The sequence below is a fragment of the Amblyomma mixtum genome, chromosome 2 (genome assembly GCF_055824585.1).
Source record: "Amblyomma mixtum isolate Tamu chromosome 2, ASM5582458v1, whole genome shotgun sequence".
Classification (NCBI taxonomy): Eukaryota; Metazoa; Arthropoda; class Arachnida; order Ixodida; family Ixodidae; genus Amblyomma; species Amblyomma mixtum.
The window spans coordinates 49,812,892-49,837,276 of NC_143013.1; the positions used below are offsets into that span (position 1 = coordinate 49,812,892).

General features: G+C 46.0%; 2 protein-coding genes and 1 long non-coding RNA gene across 3 annotated transcripts; all 3 read right to left on the reverse strand.

Annotated features, from left to right (window-relative positions):
* Nucleotides 1–3,468: 3,468 nt before the first annotated feature.
* On the reverse strand, nt 3,469–15,964 carry LOC149359297 (uncharacterized). Its single transcript, XM_089567633.1, has 3 exons — nt 15,850–15,964; nt 5,579–5,662; nt 3,469–3,728 (listed from the first exon to the last, which is right to left on the reverse strand). The coding sequence occupies exons 1-3, from the start codon at nt 15,962–15,964 to the stop codon at nt 3,595–3,597; spliced, it is 333 nt and encodes a 110-aa protein (XP_089423759.1). The 3' UTR covers nt 3,469–3,594.
* LOC149359298 (uncharacterized) lies at nt 12,552–14,952 on the reverse strand. Its single transcript, XM_089575286.1, has 2 exons — nt 13,937–14,952; nt 12,552–12,629 (listed from the first exon to the last, which is right to left on the reverse strand). Exons 1-2 carry the CDS (start codon nt 14,699–14,701, stop codon nt 12,552–12,554), a joined length of 843 nt encoding a protein of 280 aa, XP_089431412.1. The 5' UTR covers nt 14,702–14,952.
* A 108-nt stretch (nt 15,965–16,072) lies between the features above and the next one.
* LOC149359299 (uncharacterized) lies at nt 16,073–19,404 on the reverse strand. Its single transcript, XR_016288266.1, has 2 exons — nt 18,957–19,404; nt 16,073–16,222 (listed from the first exon to the last, which is right to left on the reverse strand). It is a non-coding gene; the product is annotated as an uncharacterized LOC149359299 (long non-coding RNA).
* Between the last annotated feature and the right edge of the window lie 4,981 nt (nt 19,405–24,385).

The window sequence follows — 24,385 nt, forward strand, 5'->3', positions numbered from 1 at the left end:
CGTTCGTAACAGACGCCATGAGGACGTCATCGTTAAGGGATGGCGACGTCTGGCTCGGCACGAGCTGTAGATAGGTCTGGTTCACGCTGTCCTGTTTGGAGATTTCACAGAAAACAAAGGCTGGGGCGCACGCTGGTCAAGCGGTTTCTGTTTTTTAAACTGGCGACGCTGTCATCTGTTCAGCTACATTTACAAATGAAGGTGGTTACATTTTTTTGGTGATTTTCCACTGATTCCGGACTGCTTTATTCTGTTTGAAGTACATTATCAAAGATAATGTGTTTTTATTCTCCTTAGGAACTAAATTTTCTTGGTGTCCTGATCAATAGGATTCTTTGTAGCTATGCTTTTTCGTGTAAAATTAATCATAACTTCTACGTCTCGATGACAAATTCCTATTTTACAGCCAGCATTTCATGCTAACTTTAGCGCTGCAGTTACAGAGACCATTAACAGGCTTTTGTCCGAACCCATTACAGTTGACTGACATTGCAAAAAAAAAAAAGTCTACTCAGCTCTGACCATGGTACCCTTTGAAGAAGCACCTATTCTCGCCGTATTGACGTCACCAAAAATTTCCACGAAATTTTTTTGCGCATTTCGGTTTTCAGTAACCTTTCTGGAGGAAGCTCTCTTGCAGAGCGAAGCCTAAACTTGTGTGGGTCTTTCCAAATGGCCTGCGTAAACACTAAAGCCGAAGTGGGAATAGCAGCATTCATTATTGGGCCTCAAGCACGACTTCTGACAGAGAACGTTTCTTTCTGCCGACCTCAAGCAACACTACGTGAATCTCCCCTAATCGTGTGGCGAACGTTGCAGTCTCCCAGCGCTCTCTAGCGTTCTGCGAGATAACCGGCTACTGTTAACGCTTACAGGTGCTCTCTTGATTATCCGCTTCGTTGCGAAAGCAACCCGCGTTGTCGCATTTGTCTATCGCTTACGGCAGCGGCGGGTACATGCCACTTCTTCGTGATAGTGGGTGGTATTGAAATAATTGTGCCCGCTGATATGAACTCCTGATCCTCTACCAACTCTGCATTAACAACTTAATCAAACCCGCAAGCTGCACTGGTTGAGTTTGACAACACTTCTGAAGAAAATCTAAAAATTCTCTTGGAAATTATCAGCAAATACTCTGCCTGCTGCCTTTCTCCGAAAGGTTAGGCTGAAAGAAACCAATTTAGGGGATAACTAAAATGCACTTCGTAGGGAGAAGATTGAGATAACATTAATATGTTTCATCTTCTACACAGTAACCAGCTTATACCACGACCGCTGAAAAAATGTCCTCAGAAGGGCTATATCTTTCTGCTACACCTGCAGTGCCAAATAAACGGCTAAGAAACTGATATACAAGGCATTTTGCCAGTTTTGGAGAGCTTCACGGTTGTTTAGTGCCTTCCACCTAAATGAGTTGGTCACCAGATTTTCATTTAATGCTGGTCAGCGACTTGACGGCCTCATGGTTGATCACTGGAAGAAAAGACATGCTTATGCTCTTTGAAGCAGCCTTACCTTACCAAGTAGTGACTGCAGCCTGCAGCATTTACGAAAAAGGTTTAGGCCTTGCTGCTTAACTCTACTACTGTGAACGTGAGCCGTGAGAAAGCGATATGTCGGTGCTGTAGAATTCTCCACTTGAAAGAAAATCATCTTTTCTATGTTTCAGCAAGTCGCAAAAAAAAAATGCATTCCCTTCGCTGCTCAATTTATTCCAACATGTACGTTTCGTATTCTTGCATGATTCCTTCGTTTTCTGCATCCCGATTATTCAGGCCTGTCTTGCATTGCAAAGTTTTTGTGAATTAGTAGAAACGCCTCCATCAGAGACTTCGGCGTGCTTTTTCAAGTATTTTTGGAGGGTGGATTTGTTAAACGACGACAGTACCCTAAGTGAGCAATCTGCAGACGAAAAGCCAAATCGGCCATGGTAAAAAAACAGCGCGAGCTGCATGGGACAAACAACAGATGAAAACACCACATGCACTGACTGGCAGCTGCAGGCTTAATGAGGCGCAGGATTATGCTCAGAAAAACTACCGCAATACTGCGCACGTCATAAACGCGTGGACACAGAAAAACCACTTACAGCGCTCCGTATAACGCTGCATATTGATAAAACTGTCGCACTCATCTCACACCAAGTTTAGTGCATTTCTAACAACCGCAAACTTGATCCCGGTGTGGTTGTTAAAGGTGTTGGGCAATATTAAGCGACGATCTGTTCCTGCCATTTATGAAGTGCATAATTTGAATAGTAATGGGATAAGCTTTTGATAAGAAATATACATGTGTTCAGGCTGTAACTAAAACTTTCATGTTGTTCCTGTATTTGGGAGATGTGAAGTTGAAGCATAATTGGAGAAATCGGGTGCAGTTACAATGTCCCATCAACGACCGGAGATTTCTTCACGAAAAAACGTGTCTCAGAATATCAATGCAGCTGAAACTTTTGTATTCAATTCATCAGTCTTACTGCCGTCATTAGCCACTCGCATTGTACGTGTATCGGTGTGAGCAGGTATACATAGAGGAGTCCAGAGGCCTTTTCTTTCTAGGAAGCCATGGTTGAGTGCGGCCCGTCGGCCACTCACGAAACATCAAAAATGTAGTCGTTCGCTCAGAAATAGCCGGAATGATGAATGTCTACTTCGGTAATTAAAATTATGACAGTCTCGTACTTTCTCAATATCCCCATATTTTTATTAGGTATCCCTTTAAAGTATCCTTTATTGCCGCTGGTGTGATTGGAACGAAATTACTGCTAAGCACTTTTACTGACTTGCAGCTTCTACAGATGCTGAAATGTGTGGATACACTGCTGTTTGTGGGTGAGTGGAACGCGTGAGCCACGCTCGGCAGAATTCATTGTTCATTTAACGATGCACAGAGGTGAGAGACCCGTTTTCTGTGCGATGTGAGTGAAGGTAAAAGATCTCCAGGTGATAGAAATTATTATCGTGCCCTCCACTACAGCACCTATTTATCTCTTTCTACTTTCTCTCGCAACTTCTACCTCACGCTGCGATTCAGGTTTCCACTGAGAAGTGAGACTTACTGCGCCTTTCATTTTCTCAGACTCAGCTATTATTGTTATCATGTTGCGCGTCGCCACCTGCCTTTTACCTGGCACAGTCAGCGCTGTGTGTGTCTTGTCTCCTTCTTGGTCTGTGTGTGTTTGCGCTGTTGAACCATCACTATGAATCTACACCAACTAGCCCAATCTGCAGTTCTTCTACAGTCATGAACCCGTAGGACAACTCATCGGCCGTCCAGATCGCGTCAGCCTCTATATCCAGCTTACGCTTCCTGCAAAGGTGTCACCTTTTATGCCGTAACATATCGCCATATGTTCAACAATACGTAAAGTAAAATATTAGCTAGAGTCCATGTTTGTTGCTGAACTGTTGTATAATAAATATGAGTGCCGAGAAGTTGAGGACAGTACGAGAAATTTTCGACCGGGAAACCAAAGTACATTTTATTTCTTGATTACAGGCGGCAAGACTCTTTCATTGTTGCTCGAGTTACCTCCGTGCATATACTACGTTTTGTTGCGTGTTTTCCCGCTGCTCCTTTTTTTTTTCATTGCATTCACTCAGTCTGTGTTCCGCTGCAAAGATCCTTGTCGTACAAATTGACGCCTTCTCCGCACAGTTTAGCGTGTGTTTCCAGGCAACTGGAGGGGACGGAGTCCTTGCTTTCAGGCACCACGAAAAGCGTGCACTCTGATGACAAAGATAAAGAAAACTTATTAGCCTCACATGCAGCCACATAAACTCATAATCCAACTTCAATCGTCTAATGCATATTTTGTTAATGTTTATTGGATCCGTAAACTGTATTTCGTCCCTAAAATAAATGCACTCGGTCATGCGCAAGCGTTGACCTCAATTAAATTACATGGTAGACGCAAGTAAAAACCGAATGTTATCAGTCATCGATGAAGCAAGCTCATATGTAGCCCAAAGCGCTGATGTGAAACATGCTCCGATTCCATAAATACTGCGTTCACATTTATTTATTTATTTATTTATTTATTTATTTATTTATTTATTTATTTATTTATTTATTTATTTGTTTATTTATTTATTTATTTATTTATTTATTTATTTATTTATTTATTTATTTATTTATTTATTTATTTATTTATTTATTGAACCCTCAGTGCCACAGGCATTAAAGAGAGGAGTGGTTGCAAACAGTATATACATAAACATGAGCAATGAGTGTTACAATAATTTTTTGTAATTTATACAATTTTAGCTAATGCGTTGCGAAAATGCTGGTTATCACTAATGTCGACGATTTCAGCGGGAAAGTGTTTCCATTCACGTGAAGCACGAGGCAAGATGAACTGAAATGCTGGCAAGGTGTTAAATGATGAAATTCCAATCATGTGGCGATGATCGATGCTGTTTGAAACGTAGAGGGTTGGAACAATGAGTGCGTACCGTACGGTAGAATGACGATACAATTTACGAAAAAGACTGAGACTAATTGTTTTTCTGCGGCATGCGTCTTTTCCTGTAAAAAGAGGCAAGTTTTCATTCTGGTTCCTCTTGCGCCGCGATTAAAGTTAGATACAATAAATGCGCGGCATTATTTTGGACTATCTCCAGTGAAGTAATCAGTTTTTCATCAGTAGTTCGCAAACAGCAGCTGCATATTCTAGTTTTCAACGGATTGGTGTTTTGTACAGCAATAATTTAAGTACCGGAAGGAAAACATAAAGGAATACGCGATTACTACATTAGTCAGAAAAGTTCATGTTGCTCGGGAAGGCGAAACGAAGAAGAGATTAAGTGAGCAAGTCAGATGCAACTAAAACGGGGCGCCATTATCTTGGGGACAACAACAACAACGACGGGGGCGCGCCTAAGTTGGTCCAGCTCGTGTCCGCTGGGGCACCTCCTACCGTACCACGTCAACCTCCGCGCACTGCAGACAATCTCAACTTCTTTTTGCTTTGAGGCACGGTCCCATCAGCTGAAGCAAACGCATGCCAAATCCGTAGCGCTATGCCCTCCAGACCCTGAGAGAATCTTTTCACCGAATCCTCAAAAACATACTGCTTTTAAGACGTTTTCCCATGACTAGGTTTCTGCGTGCTCATATTAAGAATGCAAGGACATTTTTTTTTTCCACAAGCTTCCTTGGTAGCCGTGAGACTGAGCCCAATTACCCCTTTGGCTGCTGTGCTATGATATTTGCTCACTCGTCCTGAGTTTTCTCGTCGCAGAGCATGTGATGCGGTGTTTTAGTTCATCTCCTGGTATTTTATTCGATTTTATATTTATTTTTGTACATTTTCTATTTTCTGAGGATACCCAGCGGCGAGGGTGCTTATAAAGGTCTATGAACAGAAGCATCTCCCTCTACACATAGTTGAGAATCTTTGCCTTTAGGCGGGCATTCAGAATAAAAGCAGTAAATCGAATTCATCTATAAATCGCAGTTACGCTTATTCTTACGTTACCTTGCCCCACACCAGAGCGGCTGGAACGCGTTATACATACTCTAACACAATTGGCCTGCATTAGCTTTACAATGCATGAGTACCCAAAACGAGCCTTACGATATCCGAAAAAGTGCGTTTCCAGGATACCACATGTTGCGTAGTCGCTGTAGAGGAAGCGAGATATTTCTGGGTGGCTGTAGTCTGCGAAGAAAGTAGAGGCCATTAGACATCTCACTTCAAAGAAGATTAAATAAATGCACGCAAATGTACCCAGAACCTCACTTAAAGTAGCATGAAAACAGTACGCTGCTTTCAGATGAAATCCCAGCATTAAACCATATAGCCAATAGAGCTGGCTTATACCATGCTAAATGCCCCAGACGTGTGAAAAAGCGTCTGCTATCTCCTGCTATCCTGCTATCTTCCTGTTATGCCTGCTATCTCTTTTGCGGTACTTCAGAAGAAAAATTAACAAACCAACACCTTTAAAGACATCACCGACTCCGAATTTTTCCGGCATTTTTTTTTCTTTGTATAGAAGAAGGCCGCCGAGACAAAAGGCTGAAAAGCCTGAAGTGGCCTCGGCACCCTAACAGTTTGACAGAGAAGACGACTGAAATGCTTGTAGGAAAACGTACATCACAGCATTATTAGTGCATGCATGTGTAGAAATGTACACACGCAAGAGCGGCCGGCACACAAACTATACAGCGAGAGTCAAATGACCAACATAATTCCAACATAATTGCATGCATGCAATAATAAACTGCATACGTGTGTGGATCGGTGCCCTACTGTCACTCACGAACAAAGTCGTGCGAAGGAAGTTCTACAGTGAACAAAATTCAATATTGTTGGCAATTAGGTATTTTTTAATTTTTCGTTTATATATAACCTTGCTGGCAGAAAAGTCAAAGTTCCGATTGAACCTATTGAGAACAGAGGGAGCTTGGTAAATCAGTATTTGTTTGCCATAGTTCGTTCGAACTTTAGGAATAAACTTTCTGTAGATTCGAAGGTCGTATCCTGAGGAGTTGTTATCAGGAATTTCTAGATGTAATTTCTGCTCCTGGATGTACTGTAACAAACGAAAGTGATAAGTCTGATTGGCTTTAAGCATACTGTGGTTTTGGAATAGCGGTGCATTATGCAGATATTGTGGGTTTCTGTAGTATCCTTCCATTGCTCTTAGCGCCCTTTTTTGTACCACAATGAGCCGGTTGAGGTTTTTGTGTGTTGTTGTACCCCAATTAAGAATGAAGTATGGGAGTCGCGAATATAAGTGCGCAGCATAATAATGCGTAGTATAATAGACGCTTGACAGATACAGGTACTAAACCAGCGACTTTATACACGCATCCGGCTACTTTACTTAGATCATTAACTACATTGGCAATATGAGTGTTCCAAGAAAGAGTTTCATTAAACCAAACACTGAGAAATTTTTGGTCAGCCACTTGTTTTAGTTGTGTATTTTCATTTCTGACATTTAAAACGTACCGTTCAAGAGTATCATTTAGTCGGAATATAATGTAATTTGTTTTAGAAAGATTTAAAGTGAGCTTCTAAATCTGTAGCCAAATATGCAACTTTCCAAGATAACAATTTACCAATTGTTCTACAGCTTGGAGCGAACGGTCGGTGAATAATACATTGGTGTCAACTGCATGCATTATGAGGTCAGGGGATTCTGGTATCAGAGAGATAGCATTAACATATATAGTAAACAAGAGGGATCCTAATATCGATCCGTGAGGAACACCCAGCATGAGAACTGATTCGTCAGGACAGATACTATTCATCGCGACATACTGTAATCTATTACTTAAATAACTCATCAGCAGATAGAAACTATTCCTTTCACACCATAGGCAGATAGCTTTCGCAGGAGGATGTCATGTTGAACGCAGTCTGTTGAACGCTTTCCGAAAGTCTAAAAATCGTCCCAATGTGTATCGATGGTGTTCGATATTTTCAATTATTCTGTCTTTCACGGTTAATAATGCTTGTTCTGCAGATTTGCCTTTCATGAATCCATACTGAGACGTACTTATGACATTATAGTTTGAATAAAATGCTTTTAGCCTAGATTTTATAACACTTTCAAATACTTTAGATACTACCGGCTAAACAGAGATTGGGCGGTAAATGAAAATTTCATTTCTATCTCCATTTATAAACAGGGCGTACACGGGCTATCTTCAGGTCATTTGGGAATACACCACTTTCAAACATTATATTGATGATACACGCCAAAATTTCACACACTGCGCTTGACACATATTTTTATGAAATATCTTTTATATCGTCATATTCTGCGAATACGTTGTTCTTTATGCTCTTAAGGTGTCAATTTCATGTGCGGTTACAGGTGCTAACACAATCGAGTTAGGTAAGCGGCTACCGAGATCACAGTGAACCGCATTTGATCCCGATACATTGTTACATAGATTTCCAACATCAACATTAACAAAGAAACTATTCAGGGCATTTACCATTTCAAGGCCAGAAAGTCTACCATTGGCAGTTGAAATTTCATTGGCTTCACCAACATTTTTCCTTTTCATAATGTGGTTGATCTCTCGCCAAATTTTTCTACCATCACCGTATACCTGAGGAAATCTCTTCGTATAATAATCCGTTTTTGCACGTCTAAGCTCGGTATTTCGGCTATTTCTACTAAGCGCGCGTCTTTGGTGAAGCTGGGTGATGCTGAAAACATTTCTTAGGAAGGCACGTGAGGGATGCTTGGATCAGCCAGTAAAGGGCCGATCCTTACAAGCACTAGGTGGAGGTCCCTAGTTTGGGATCCGAGTGGCGGAGGCTCGTTGTTCCTGTAAATCGATCGGGAACCAGATTTTAATCCAGTCTACACCTTCAAATATATTACAAAATACTATCTCCTGCCCATGTAAAGGGCATATAAAGCCAATACATTGCTGTGCCCGGCAGCCCTAAACATTTTGACCTCTCCTTTAGCGGCAGCTTCCCGCACTGTAGAGCAGTGTCTTCGGACACCTATCACATAGTGTGGGCCTGTCCCTCCAACCCGGCTGTTCCCCCCATCCCCAACCCAACCCCGGAGGACTGGGAAGCGATCCTGGTGGAGCTGAGGCCGCTCATGCGGGAAAACCAAGATGAGCGCTGCGTGTTCGCCGACCCAGTCGCGCAAATGAATGCCTGAGATACCCTTTATGCTGCCTTCCTCTGCCGCCTTTCCACCTCTATCGCCGCTACAGTCATAACTTCGTCACCGACGCCGCCGCTTGGCATTCTCGTGAAAACTTTGCGGTGCGCCGAGAGGAATTCCAGGTCTATCTGAAGCCCGACGTTGCAGGTCAACACAAAATTCTACGCAAAATTAAGTAACGCATTCTGGAATAGAAAATAAGCACTTGCAGCCGCACTCTCGAATATGCTCTAGGCAGGGTCATATACAAGGTTAGGACGCTGCCTTGAATCGAAACTAAATATTGTGCCCACCGCGGTGGTTCAGTGGTTAAGGCGCTGGGCTATTGAGTCGGAGTTCCCGGGTTTCAAAGCAGCCACGGCGGAAACGTTTTGATGGAGGCGAAACACAAAAGGCCTCCGTGTGCTGTGCGATGTCAGCGCACGATAGAGATTCCCGGTTGGTCGAAATTATTCCGGAGCCCTCCTCTGCGGCATCTATTTCTTTTTTCACTCCCACCTTCCTCTCTTCACTTACGGCGCCGTCCGGGTGTCCACCGAGGTGGTGGTGGTGGTGAAAATATTTTAATTAAATTGTTTAGGAGGTTGTAGCGGCGGGTGAAGCTCTCATTCCGGAACCCCACTGGCGTAGGCTGCTGTCCGGGCTCTTTCGATGAGTTCTTTTTGACTCGTTTTGTCTGACCTGCTCAGAGCTGCCTCCCACCCCTCCTTCATTGGCTGGTTATTGACAGTGACCGCCTGATTTCGTTGGCAGTCCCATACCATATGGTACAGGTCCGCCTTCTCCCCGCAGAATTTGCATTGTGAGTCAAATGACTCCGTGTCAATTGCGTGTAGTCTTCGTGGGTTGTTGTAAGTGTTGGTATGTAGCTTTCGGATATGTAGTTCCTCTCCTCTGTGCACTGTCTTAGCCGGCGGAGGGTAGACCCGACATGTGAGACAATTACTGCGCCATTTCCTCTCCTCAAAAACCAGTTTTCGTTTGCTTGAAGCGTTCTTCCTCCTCTATGAATACCTTGCTGATAAATTTCAGTGACTAGCTTGGCACTTGTTTCAGTTTCGGTGTTGGTGTTCAGGTCAAATTCCCCGCGATTTCAGGACAATGTTTGGTTGAGATTGCCGACTATGTGAGCTGAAGCATATTGTTACGCCCAGGGTTTATTGAGACCGGGACGGAGGACTGAAAGCAGCTGGGTCCGCTTGCCGAGCACGAGACACCACCAACCTCGTTCTCCTCATCTTCGGCTTAGTCAGCAGCGCCGACCATGTAGAATAATAATAGGTAGAATTGGCCTTTTCATGGGCGTCACACTTCCCCCTACGCAGCCGAAGCCCGCTGGGCGAGTTAAGAAGCGCCGCGCGAATGGTAGGGCTTCAGCCGGGCAACGTGAGTGACTTCAGTTCGCGCTGAACGACGTCCGCTTGCCGTGAGACGAGCTACGCGGTAATTGAGCTCGCCAAATTGCTCAATAATGACATAGGGTCCATCGTAATGGCACAGCAGCTTCTGAGACAATCCTCGCTTTCTGATAGGCCGCCACAACAAGACCAAATCACCAGGCCTGTAAGTGACATGACGGCGGCGGGCATCGTAGCGCGCTTTAGACCGATCTTGGGAAGCAAGAACACGAAGACGAGCAAGGCGTCGGGCTTCTTCGGCGAGACAGAGTGTCTCAGCGATGCAGGGATCTTCAGGAAGCTGGTCAGAAAATGGTAGGATGGTGTCCAGGGTGTAGCGTGGGGGTCGAGCATAGAGTAAAAAGAAGGGGCTGTAGCCAGTAGTCTCATGGCGCGCGGTATTGAACGCGTACGTGATGAACGGCAGGACACTGTCCCAATTCCTGTGCCTTGAATCAACATACATTGACAGCATGTTGGTGATCGTGCGGTTCGTGCGCTCAGTGAGTCCATTCGCCTGGGGATGGTAAGGCGAGGAATGGCGAAAATGCGATGCGCAGGAACGGAGAAGTTGCTCCACGACGTCAGCGGTGAACTGCCGACCACGGTCACTGATGATAACTTTTGGAGGTCCATGACGTAGAACTATGAATCGTAGCAGAAAAGAGGACACATGATGCGCTGTAGCTGCGGGTAGGGCTGCCGTTTCACAATAACGAGTAAGGTAATCGACACAAACCACTATCCAGCGGTTCCCATGATAGGATTTCGGAAACGGGCCAAGGAGATCTATGTCCACTTGCTCAAACGGTGCTGCAAACGGTGTCACAGGGTGAAGCTGACCAGATGCAAGGCTAGTAGGTCGCTTGTACCGTTGACACTGAGTGCAGCTGGCGACGTACCGCTCAGTCGTGGCCCGCATTTTCGGCCAATAGAAGCGTGCCTGAGTACGGTGCAGCGTCCGTGCTGAACCAAGACGTCCAGATGTAGGGTCATCGTGCATGGCTTGCAAAACAGAGTTGTACAGGCTCTTCGGGACTACCAGCAGGAAGCGGTGGCCCGTAGAAGAATAGTTTTTCTTCCACAGAAGACCATCCCGCACACAAAAGTGGCTGACATTGGAAGGATCTTCAGCTGCCGCAAGAGACCGTAGGGTTAAATCTTCTTGCTGTTCCGCTTTGAACGTTGCGACATCAGGAAAAGCAGATGACACTGACACGACGCAGTGGTCCAAAGTAGCGATGGTAGGCTCAGACTCAGGAAGGGGCAGCCTCGAAAGACAGTCCGCGTCAGCGTGACGGCGACCATTCTTGTAGACGACTGTGTAATCGAACTCTTGTAGCCGGAGAGCCCACCGTGCAAGGCGCCCGCACGGGTCACGAAGGTTAACGAGCCAGCAGAGGGCATGATGGTCGGTGACGACGATGAACGGTCGTCCGTACAGATAGGAACGGAAACGCTGCGTGGCGAAGACGACAGCCAAGCATTCTTGCTCGGTGACTGTATAATTGCGCTCCGGCTTGCTGAGCGAGCGACTCGCATACGCAACAACGTGCTCTTTGTTGTCGCATCGCTGGACGAGAACAGCGCCGAGGCCAACACCGCTGGCGTCAGTATGAATCTCTGTGGGAGCGGAGGAATCGAAGTGGCGAAGTACAGGGTGGCATGTCAGGAGGAATTTTAGTTGGCGAAAGGCGGAGTCGCACTCAGGTGTCCACTCGAAAGCCACATCTTTGTGAAGTAGACCAGTCAGGGGGTAAGCTACGTCCGCAAAACGATGAATAAAGCGGCGGAAGTAAGAGCATAAGCCCAAGAAGCTCCGCAGCTCTTTGACAGACCGCGGTGGCTTGAACGACTCGACAGCTGCAGTCTTGGCTGGATCAGGTCTGACGCCGTCTTTGTCAACGAGGTGTCCAAGCACTAACGCTTGACGCGCACCAAAGTGGCACTTTTTAGAGTTAAGCACAAGGCCAGCTTGGCGCAAACAGTCCAGGACGAGAGCTAAACGGTCGTTGTGCTCACTGAACGTCTTTCCGAAAATTACAACGTCGTCGAGGTAGCACATGCATATTTCCCATTTCAAACCGCGGAGTATAGTGTCCATAAATCTCTCGAAGGTGGCGGGCGCATTGCAAAGGCCAAATGGCATCACATTAAATTCATAAAGGCCATCAGGCGTTATAAACGCTGTTTTTTCTTTGTCCGCGGGATGCATAGGGATTTGCCAATACCCCGACCGAAGATCAATAGAAGAGAAGTAGGAGGCTGAAAATAGGCAGTCGATGGCATCGTCGATTCGTGGTAGGGGGTATACGTCTTTTCTCGTGAGGGCATTCAGACGACGGTAATCCACGCAAAAACGCCACGACCCATCCTTCTTCCGAACACGAATTACTGGAGCAGCCCAGGGACTCGACGACTCTTGTATAACACCTTTAGTTCACATCTCCTTCACTTGCTCATTGATCAGCTTACGTTCAGACGGGGCCACTCGGTAGGGCTTTTACCGGATCGGATGTGAGGCGCCAGTGTCAATCCTGTGAAGGGTCCGAGATGAGGGGATGGAAGGTGGGCCACCGGGCTATGAAAAGTCAAACATGGTGGAGTGTCGCAGAAGAATGGCCAAGAGATCACGGCGCTCGTGCGTCGAGAGCGAGTTGTCAATCATGCTGAGTAGCTTGGGCTCGTCACAAAACTCTGGCGCTTCCGCGTGCAAGGCGTCGGTAACCAAGGCAACGGACACTTGTGAGGCGTGGCTGCACGACGCAAGCTTCTGGCCTTCAGGCAAAACTACCGCCTCTGTAGAACAATTCACTGCCCATAATTCAGTGTGACCGTTGGTGACGGAAACCATGGCATGAGGAACCAAAATATTCTTCTTCATGCAGGTAAGATGGTTCGGTTCCACAGTCGCATCAAACACGTCGACAGTGGTATCGGGGCAGGAAACCGGTACGCATACGGCCGAAGAAGGAGGCACGACAGTATCTCGGGTAACAACCAGCACACTCTCTCCACTGCAAGAGCCTTCCACAAGGCCAGTGGTAAAACATTTGCCGACGCTGAGCTCACCGGTGCGACAATCGACGTTGGCGCCACACATCTGCAATAAGTCGAGCCCAAGAATGACGTCGTGCGTCGATCGGGCGAGCACCGCCATTTCCGTGCTGAACACTTCACCACTCAAAGAAACCTTAACAGTACACACTCCGATTGCAGGCAACGGTTCGCCACTCACACCACAAAACTGGACATTTTTGTCCCACCGAAACAAAACTTTGCGTCCAAGGAGAGACTTAAATGCAGCGCTCATAACGGAAACAGTAGCACCGGTATCCACTAAAGCCATTACAGGTACACCATCCACTAGCACATTAACTTTGTTCCGCAACATAACTACAGGCAGGGGTATCACTTCCGGCGGCAGACTTCCAGCGACCTCACCCCCATCGGTCGCGCCGACTAGTTTTCCGGCGGAGGCGAAGAGGAGCGGCGTCGGGGTGATGGAGATCGACGAATGCGGGAAGCTGGAGGTGGAGTCACGCTTCTATCCGATGCCGGTGAACTATTCCGCATTTGTGCAGGCCATCGGTTGTCGACATCAGGCGGGTAAGACGGGCGCCGAGAAGGTACAGGTTGGTAATCTTGCCGCGGAGGATAGCCTGAGGAGCCGTAACGCGATGGTTGGCGGCGGGGACAAAATCCTGAGATGTGACCGGGCTGACCGCAGCGGTAACACACAAGAGAGGGACCAGGAGCACGTTGAGCCGGCAAGTAGTCTTCGTGCCTAGTATTGGGCCAAATGTTCTCGTCGTATGTGGCCGGCGGGTGTTGGTAAAAGCGGGGCCGGTGTTCTGGAGGCGATCGCGGTCGCAGCTGTCGGGGCACCCGGTGGTCCTCAAAGTCCGCTGCGTTAACTGCGGCTGGCGGAGGAGGGCGCGTGGGATACTCAGGGGAAAGCTCTGAAGAATTCTGAGTGAGTTCCAGCGACCTGGCCAACTCTTCGCGCACGATCTGGCGGATCGTGGAAGCCAGATCACACGATGATGTTGTGTCTACGGCTGCCACCGTTGTCACTCCGGCTAAACGTCCGAATTTCGGTATGATGCGACGCATCTTCAATGTCTCAAATGTGCGGCAGTGCTGGATGACGTCAGACACAGAATCTAGACTTGCTTTGCCGATAAGAAAATTGTAAATGTCTTCTGCAAACCCTTTAAGTAGGTGACCAACTTTATCTTCTTCTGTCATGCCAGGAGAGACGACCTTGCATAACTTTATAATTTCTTCAATGTACTTTGTACAGGTCTCTCCGGGAAGCTGAGCCCTTTGCGCAAGCGGTTGTTCAGCCCGCTTCTTCTTCGTGACAGAGTCGCCGAAACACTTCTTTAGCTCCTCTACAAAGCGGTCCCATGTCGTAAATGAATCCTCGTGGTTGTCGTACCACGTTAGGGCCGTGTCGGTCAGGGAAAAGACGACGTTGGCAAGTCGGGCAGAAGAGTTCCATTTATTGTAGCGGCTCACCCGTTGGTAGTGGGTAAGCCATTCATCCACGTCCTCGCTGGTTGAGCCTGCGAACGGCCGTGGCTCCCGGAAATGCTGCCATGAACTGCTGGGCACAGACCTCGGAGCGTCGCCGTCCAGGGACATCATGAGCACAGAAGGCGGCAGACCAACAATGCGACGACTCCGGCGAGGTTGCAGCAGAGGATCCGTCTTCGGGGAACCAGTCAACCCAGCACCTCCACCAAGATGTTACGCCCAGGGTTTATTGAGACCGGGACGGAGGACTGAAAGCAGCTGGGTCCGCTTGCCGAGCACGAGACACCACCAACCTCGTTCTCCTCATCTTCGGCTTAGTCAGCAGCGCCGACCATGTAGAACAATAATAGGTAGAATTGGCCTTTTCATGGGCGTCACAATATTCTTGCTTAATGCACATAGGAAAAAAACAGGAAACGCGCCCTCGTTCGATATATATCTCGGAAGCAGTGCCCCAAGAACCATTGCTGGAACTCGTTAAAATGCTCGCAGGACCAGGCAGAAGAGTCACAAACAGCTTTTCCTTCATTGTCTTCCTACTGTCCACACCGCCTCAGCTTCCGGTATAGCAATGCCGAATTCATTTAAAAACTGCATAAAGTGCTCAGGCAAGAGAATACTGTCGTCGATAAGACGTCTTGTTCTTAGCCATGTGTGGCCTCTCCCTACTAAATTACGCCTTTCCAGCTCATCCTCAAGCTCATCCACCTCAATCCCTTGTTGACCGAAGACACTCCCCCGCAATAAGCACTAGATATCTGCAAATTATCTTGCAGTGTCTTCAACTTTGTGAATTGGAAAAGCAATATCGTCTGGACGGCCCATTTACGAGGAGAAATCGGGTTTAGCCTCTTTTCAAAGAAATATATTCGGGTTGCAAGAATCAGGTAAAATAGGGTTTTACCCGAATGCGAGGAGCACAAGACTGACATTTGAGCTAGTTGGTACAGCAGCGGACCTGATCTAGTTGGTACAGGTCTGCGTTTTGTGAATAAATGATCATTTGTGAGCCAGCGCTTACGGTGTCTGTTCGTTTTACGTCCGTCGTTTTTTTCGCTTTTTTTTCCAAGACATACGACCCTACGTATCGCCTCATCCGCAGCCGGCGCAAACAAAAGGTATAGCGAGAGTGAAAGTTCCCATAAAATAAAAAGAGCGTGCATAATCAGAAAGAATAGCAAAGAAACATCACAGATCACAACTATGCACAGCCAACTTGAGCACATCACTGGTTCGGAATGCAAAGGCGTTTTACTTACCAGAGTTTACAATGCTGTACACCCTGTCAGGGGTGCTGCCTTTTGTGAACTTCACCAGAGGGTGTTTTCTGCGCACGAAAGAATCATAACTAAGAAGCGACTTTTGCTCTCTCATCATCATCATCATCATCATCAGCCTGACTACGCCCACTGCAGGGCAAAGGCCTCTCCTATATCTCTTCAGTTAACCCTGTTTCACTCTCTGGAGTGGGACAACTTACGATTCCTCGTCTCCGTCGACATTCAACGACCAGCGGTATGTGGCCGATGGCGTCACCGAGTCGTATTCTGTGCGCGCCAGAGAAACGCACTTGAACTTGGGATCTGGGTTTACGTCCCGAACACCTACGGCGTCTGGAAACCCTGCGAATAGCTGCGAAGCCCGACATACGCAATTAGACATGTCGCTCAGGAAGTAGGGTTGAATTTCTGTTGCTTGATAAGCGGTGTACTTCCTCTAACTGTGCCAATGAAAAAGTAGGAAGTGCTTCTGCTTAACTCAAATAGCGCTGAAGGACTAACATTTCGACGTCCACTACATGGCTAATAAAACATCGAAGCCGAGACGACCGGGCTGAGCGCCCTGCAGTTCATCAAGAATAACGGATGCAGCGACTTCCTTGTTCCTTCGCTGCGCCTAAATAGGTAGCAAGAGAACACGAAGAGAACGCGAGCTCCAAAACAGTCGCACTTGGTCACTCGACTCCAGCATGTACAGAGAGCAACCATAGAGGACTCTGAGCTGTCGCATTACGTTCAGTTGCCGTACAGCTACGGGAAAGCTACATGCGGTGCTTTGTGCGTAAGGTTTCTGCGCATTCATGTGTAGCAAGGAAACGAGCCAATCATGAAAGCGGCAAAATACTTGCGTTTGATCACGTGGATAAAATAGTATAAAACCACCCCGATGTCTATGAATAGGCGCTGATTTGTGAAATCAGCTTGTCTTTCCCTCCTTAGTGTCTTGTAGCGTCTCTGTAGTAGCCTGTCGACTGAACAAAATGTACAACCAACACGCCCAAACTGGTGCTTTGCTAGAACTTTTGCCGTCGATCTTCGTACCAATTTAATAACGCAAGCCTCTCCTGCGCACAGCGTCACTATTAAACATGACGCGCGAAGCACACGATTCTTGTCATTGCTGACGCAGAACGTACAACTTCACTTGCTATTGTCCCAACACGTGACAGAAACAGCCAAACGCGGTTGCGCGCGTATAAGCCGCGGTACCAGAATGAGATGGGACCATTGCACTGATCAACTTACATTAAATGTTTTAACGGAGAAGCAAGTTGTAGAGTGCTTTCTTCATTTTTACGCCACGTCTAAATATCAAAAGCAGGATTCTATTCTTTATCCTAAGCTGCAATATTTTGCGCTCTTTTCTTCGATATTCGCCCCGTTCTGCGAGTAATAATTATATCGAGTCAAAAAAATATTGACGGGAGACCACCGCGGTGGTGACTTAGTGTATAACACAAAGTTCAACAGAAGACGGGCAGTAGTTCGCATGATCTCTTAAGCTTTCTCTTCACAACCCACAATCTCTCCATGCCTGTTGTGGCCCTGAGCAGGGTACCTGACTCAAAAGTGGAGCTTGAGTCATGGTGCGGGAAAATGTCCTTTGTTCTGGCACCCAATGGGCTGTACTGCAAAGAATGTTCCTGCGTATGCAATACATGCGAGAAGTACATGCGACATTCAGTTCCGGCAATCAGCAGTCTCTCAGCGTTCCGAATTTGTGGACGAAGCCGTGTGGAATGCTAGAAAGCACTGGAACACTTGAATAAAAAGGCACACTAAAGCAACCACAAAGCCAAAACGTTTTAGAACTCGTGCCGGGTCCCTATCACGTACGTATCATTAGATGACTTCAGCATGCACAACAATGTGACATTTGGGTGCAGCAGAATTCATCCGCAGCAACGGACCACTCGTCAGCCCGCGTCGCTTCTTCCCCTCTCTGGAATAAGCTACGAGAATGAAAGGTTTCTTTCGGTATATAGAAGTGCTAGTTGCCTCTGCTGCTTAGCATTGAAGCGTAAAAACCAGCTTCGAATCACAGTTCTGTGTTCAGAATTCTTAGGCTACCACACTTTCTTGCGGATGATTATTGTTCTCTTAACTGGAAAGGCAATAGTTCAATTAGTTTTTCAGGATCTTTGAGCTGGGATACAAGGACAACACAAGCGAAGGAGAAAAAACTAAGTCCCGGTAACAAGTACCGTATAATCCCTTTACTGGCAGATCAGTAAAATCATATAATACATAATGAAAGAACTCCTAGAATATATACTAAAACACGGCCAGAGATGATAGTATTGCCACAACCTGCGCAGGCAGTAGCGTATGGTTATCTTGCTACCATATACTAGAGATTAAAACTCTTTAAGGCTTAATTTTTGCGCCTAATCTAAAAAATTAATGCGGACTATATTACCAAAGTGAATTGCGCAGTGCTCGAAGGAATTCGTTAAAACGTTGTTAACGTTCTTCATTAACACATTACAAAAAATTGAACTCCTCAGGAAGTGTGCAGGCAGAGTATGACTTCGGTCATTGAGTGCCTATATCTTTGAGTTGAGTTTAAATGAAATCCTTTTTATTCTCAGACAATTTCCTGTGGAAGCAGAGACTAAAGGATAACGCAGCCTGACGAGGCCCCTGGATCCGCTTATTTTACAGAGCATATTTCGTAAAATACAATCGAATGAACATTGCTTAAAAATTGCGGTCTTCACTCCATATACAAGCGAGAAAAAGTAACCTACAGTGCATGAAATAACATAAAAAAGAGAATAATCAGTAGCACACATACACGCAGCTCACGGAGAAGTCGCATGCACAGCTAAACTTAAACGCGTTACGAGTATTCATTAAAAGGTAGGGCAGCAGGAGTCAGTGTATACGGAACAGTACAACAGTATAGCGTAAAAATTATTAATTGCAATAAAAACAATATGGAGCAGTCGACTTCGCAGTTGTTGTCACAAAAAAAGTTTAGTACATGCTCTGGATCTTCCTTAAAAGGCCAGACTTTTTTTTCAGTTCTACCGGCTGCTTTCTAATTATCTCGTGATTTTTTAGCAACAAGTGGATGAGCTCACCACAAATGCGTCTGGGACCCCTGGCTGCAGTTCGTTTCCAGCCTCGGACCCGAATACCGGGGCAGCAGAAAGGCACAGATGGAAGGCAACCAGCGTGAGGATTGGATGTTGCCGGGAAGACAGCATTTTTTCCAGTTAGGCACTGTTCCCTAAAAACTATTACCCCGCTCGCCTTGTGGATACCCTCCTTTGAGCTAAGCGCGCCGGTAGCAGCGAGCTCTACCTTTGAGTCCCTGGCTAGTTCGGGCCGGTAAACGACGCCCACGTAGTCTTCGCTCTGTAGGTAAAGTTATATTAAAAAGGTACAGTCGCAAACACGGGATATATAGTGGCGCTGGAGACCGAGAGCTCCGACCTTGGTCTGTGTTTTCGCGGTCATTTTAGTCACACGTGTTATCTCTCACACGTTTGTGATCCCAAACGGCGCGCCATCGAGCAGGAATGAGAAAAAAAAAAAAAAAACGTCCGGCTGCAGGCCTGTTTGATGGGAATTGTTGCACTGCCCTCGGGAATGTTCCTGCATAACAAGTGCAGCAAATAGACACCTTTTTACATACCAGTTTTATATTATGAATAAACATTGTTGTTAAAGGAAAATGCCGAAGTTAGGCCTTAGGCGGTACCGTTATACAGGTGATGCCCCAAAAGTAAGCACCCACCTAATACATGCGTGCTGTAAGCCACGTGCCGACCGACCCACTGGAACTCGTGGCGTCCCATCTACGTCTATCTGTGTAGGGTAGGGTTAGGGTCGGCAGTCAGGCAGTGACTGGCCTAGCACGGCTATCATAAATCACAAAGAGACAGCATGATTAAACTCGCGCATGCCGCTTCTTCATACTTTTTATTTTATGTGATTGTTTTTTAAGTCCGAACCTTGTGGTACGCGGTTTAAAGGTCTTGACGTGTGTTATATGACTTCTCATTTAAATTGATTCATTTCTTGCTTTTGACGATTTGTTATTTTCTTTTATTATTCAAGTTCGGAACGCAGCAACTACTTCGTGCAGCAGATCAGAGCGGTAGTAAGGCATTCTGTTAGTCCGTTTTCATTTGGTGATGCCTTTATTTCGATTTACACTTCTTCGTATGCTTGGTGGAGTCCTGTCTTTTTCGAAACTGTTCGGCGCGCGTCCAGAAAGTGTTTCCGCGCCTTCGCTTCGCCTACCATCCCCCCCCCCCCCCCCTCCGTCCCGTCTAAATACGTCAAGCTTTGAAATATTTCATCAGGCACATGTTCCGCAGCCAGTAATCATGCTGCCTGCCCCAATGAGAGTAAGAAAGATGCCAAGTGTTTCAAGCGGCAACGCAAGAAATACAGACAAGCGCTAATAAGGAACTCAAACTCATTCTCAATATCCAGCTACGGTCCTATATAAAAAATAAATTATCTAGTTTTTACTGCGTTGCTCGTGATTTTTATCTTTTAGCGGTCATAATAAGAATTGGTAGAAGCGATTCCTAAGCTCATTCTCCTAATTTAGAATTCACGGCACAAGCTCGACGTTCTGCCAGTGATGACTAGTCCCGTTTCGCCCCAAGGAGGCACTTTTCTATTGAAATAAGACGCAATTTTTAGGCTTCTTTCACTATATATGTAAGATTTAATATTTGTTCATAGTAATAATAGTGCGATATGAAGGGTGCGTTACCTCCTTCAGGCATTCATGCTTGATGCGCTCCAATACTGCATTTCACTTTCCTGCACACGTCTACAAAACAACTTCAGCAAAACGTTGAAAAATTCTGGCTCGAAAGAATCTTCATGTCCAAGATTCTTCGGCAAAAATTTTGAATATTGGAAAATTGTAAGGTACTGTTATGTAAATAGTGAAGGTAATGGTCCGTTCCTCCGATATGTAGCAAAATCCTTCTTTTATAAAGTTTCCATCGCACGCATCGATCAGTTAAGACTGCCATTTATTTATTTATTACAGATACCTGCAGCGCCCGAGGGCATTATTGCAGGGGGGGGGGGGGGAACACAATAACTTCTGCTCATTTGGCCGAAAGTACACATGATAACAGAAATACAATCACACATCTAATAGATGAAAAAAAGCATGCACTGAAGGAAGACAACCACGCTCCACAAATAAAATGACACTAATGAAATGAAAAGACATGCGCAAGACAACTGCGCGCCACGTCACACATCAGATAAGAATGCGCGGAATTGACCTTCCGTGCAGCACTCCGTGAAGCCGGCTGGTAGCCTGTTCCACTCATTAATCGTCCGTGGAAAGAACGAGGTTTTGTAAACATCTGTGCGATATTTAATCTCTCGGATCTTCCACTTATGATCAACTCGTCTATAAAAAAAGGGAGGTTGAAGCAGATACCGGTCTTTGTCAATGCTCAGCTTTCCAAAATAGATGCGATGCATGATTTGTAATCTCAAATGTTTCCTACGGTTAGTTAAAGATCCCAAGCCAAGGTGGTTTTTAAGAGACGTTACACTAGTCGAGAAGCTGTAAATATTGGACACAAATCTCGCAGCATTATTTTGGACGCGCTCGAGCATATCACATAAGTAAGCATACTGGGGGTCCCATACAGGGCAAGAATTGGTCGGATGTAAGTGAAATACAGGAGCTGTTTGACATTAGACGGTGCTTTGTTGAAATTTCGTTTTAAGAAATTAAGCATTCTGCAGGCTTTGGATGTAGTGTACTCAACTTGCCTCGTCCATGTTAGGTTAGATGAAAAATAAACGCCGATGTACTTATATTCAAGTACTTTTTGCAAGGGAACATTACGTAATGAGTAATTTGTTTATAATGGGGAACGCTTTCGAGTGAAAGAGACAAATTGGCATTTTGTGGCTTTCAAAGGCATTTGCCATTTTGAGCACCAGGACTGGATGGAATCCAAGTTTCGCTGTAGTTATAACGCATCAGAGGAACTTTCCACAACATGGTAAACGACACAATCGTCAGCATAGAGCCGAACTTTGCATGTAAGATCCAAAACAATAGAAAATCAATGGGGTACGCTTTTCACGATAGCAAAACATTAATAGGAAAAACATTCAAGCTTGCGGAAAGAAGATCTCTGGATATATTGATTCGTATAATCAAATATTGCAATAAATAAAAAAATTGCGCTCAAACTGTTTTGTTTAAAACTGCTTTTGTCCAGAATTGTTGGGCATGGATGCTCGACACGCACAGCTGTGTGGTTTCAGTGTGTAATTTCGTGTAATTCTCAAACTGCCTCTGCGCACGAAATTTCGCTTTTATTTCTTCCCCGCTCGGCAAGTTCGTCACTCAGCATGAGATCTGCGACGAGGCTCGAGGGGACGCTGACCTCCGACTCGGCACGTGCGGCCATCAGTCGTCTTTGCAGCTGGTTTACACAACTTCTCAGTGGAAATGGCTAGGGACATCGCTATACTACTCGCCATTGCACTGTTCAAAACACAGACACTTGGTTGAGCGTGGCTCTGCTTTTCTGCGCTTCAAAGAATGATTTTGAAATGCGGGTTGCTGACCGGACAGAAAATTTCAACTGGCAATAGCGTCGGTACGTGACGCGTTTAAACATTAATTCAATTACACTGACAAAAATATCATAAAAGCAGTGCTAAATCAGGAACTCATATGGGTGAACAGTTTTTTCTGCCATAAAGGTAAGCTCAGCGTCAACTCTTTCATGCAGATGGAGGAAATATTTTTTACTTCTAATAAGAGCGCAAGGCAAAACAATAGTCAACGTGCACAGCAACAACGGATTTAGGAGCTGGAGTATCTGTTATTTTAGAACCACAAAGTCGGCTTCTTTTTTTTTCATCTAGGAATAGGTGCAAAAACCGAATCACATGTGATCATGAACTGAAACAAAAATTGAAACTTCAGAAACCACTTGTTGCTCCCCATTAGTAGCATCTGAAACTCTCTCTGGCCATTCGTCTCTCAAAAAGCAAGTGTATTTACTCTGTGGGAATCCCCCCGAAATAAGGAACACAGCAAGGGCTTGGCATTTTTTTCCTAATCGCTTCGTCATGGCCACAGTGGTGTCCCAGAGGTTCGAACTTCCGTCTCATGCAGGATGTGCGAATTTGTACCCCCGTGCTACCCCGTACCCGCCGGTGATACGAGGGGTCACAAGATCACCGCCGGCTTAGTGCTTGGCTTCTATGAGATGAAATTCTTGGAAAAAGGGTGATTCATCCCACTTTGTATTAAAAAAATTTGCTTATGCGGTGGCGTTCTTTGGCCAAAGGTGCCATTGCGCTATTAAAACGCAATATCATGATCATGACGGGTTCCTCACATCTGGCATGGCATAAAAGCATGAAGGTCGGAGAATTTTTTTTTATTGAAGAGAAACAGCATCTGCGTTCTTGTTCCGCATCTCGAGCATCTCATCTTGGAAATGCGAGAAGCATTCGTGACAGCAAGCTTTTTAGTTACCGTTTTCGAATTACAATAAAACACGGGCCGCAGCACTTCTTTTGTTAAACAATAAACGTCCGGAGAAGCCACAACCAGACGAAAAGAAAAACATGTAAACACAATCACCAACCGAGACTTTAACATACACGCTCTTCCTTGAACACTACAAGCATCACAGACTCTCTCACACACACACACGCACGCACGCACGCACACGCACACACACACACACACACACACACACACACACACACACACAGATCCCTCAACACAGCTGACGCCATACCCTGGCGCCAGCTCAGACGCACACATTCCCAGTCCTCTATCACAGCCAACTCTTCTTCCCCACACAATATCGTGGATGGAGCCCAACATGCAGCAACCCTACGCCCACACTCTTCCACTCCCCATAGGCGGGACCCAGCCCACCGTGCCAGCAGCCATCCATCCTCCACCCCACTTTTTTCTCTTGGGCGGCTGTTCAGTCCAGCACAGACCCTCAGGACCCTCAACGGCTGATCAAGCAGGCGCACAGGATAGCGGCAGCCAACGGAGTCCTGGTTTAAGGACACCGCTCGAAGACAATGGCAACAAACCACCATTGGTTAAATAAAAGTTTTTCCTCCTCCTCCTTCGAAGAAGCCATCTCCTGCAAGTTTGGCCTACATGCGAGAAGCGTTTGCGCACATCATTTCAGTTAACCGCTGAAGGCATCGTCCGTACCCGTATCCGTCACACCAGTGAAGTGGAAAGAAGCTCTCGCGGGCTTTATTTATCTATTTGGAACAGAACAAATTCTATCATCCGACTTTCCTTAAAGCGCACCGACACATAGGCATTCTTTACATTTCGCCTTTATGTAAATCGGGCCACCGAAGTCGCGGTCCACTACCGGTGACGAAGCGTTGAAGGCATTTTCCTCAAATTGGGCACAGTCGCAATTTGACAGCATGCCTGTCACACTGGGCCGTAGAATAGGCGACTAGCGAGTGTGCAGGGGTTATTGACGCTTTTCATTGACTTGCTTCTTCT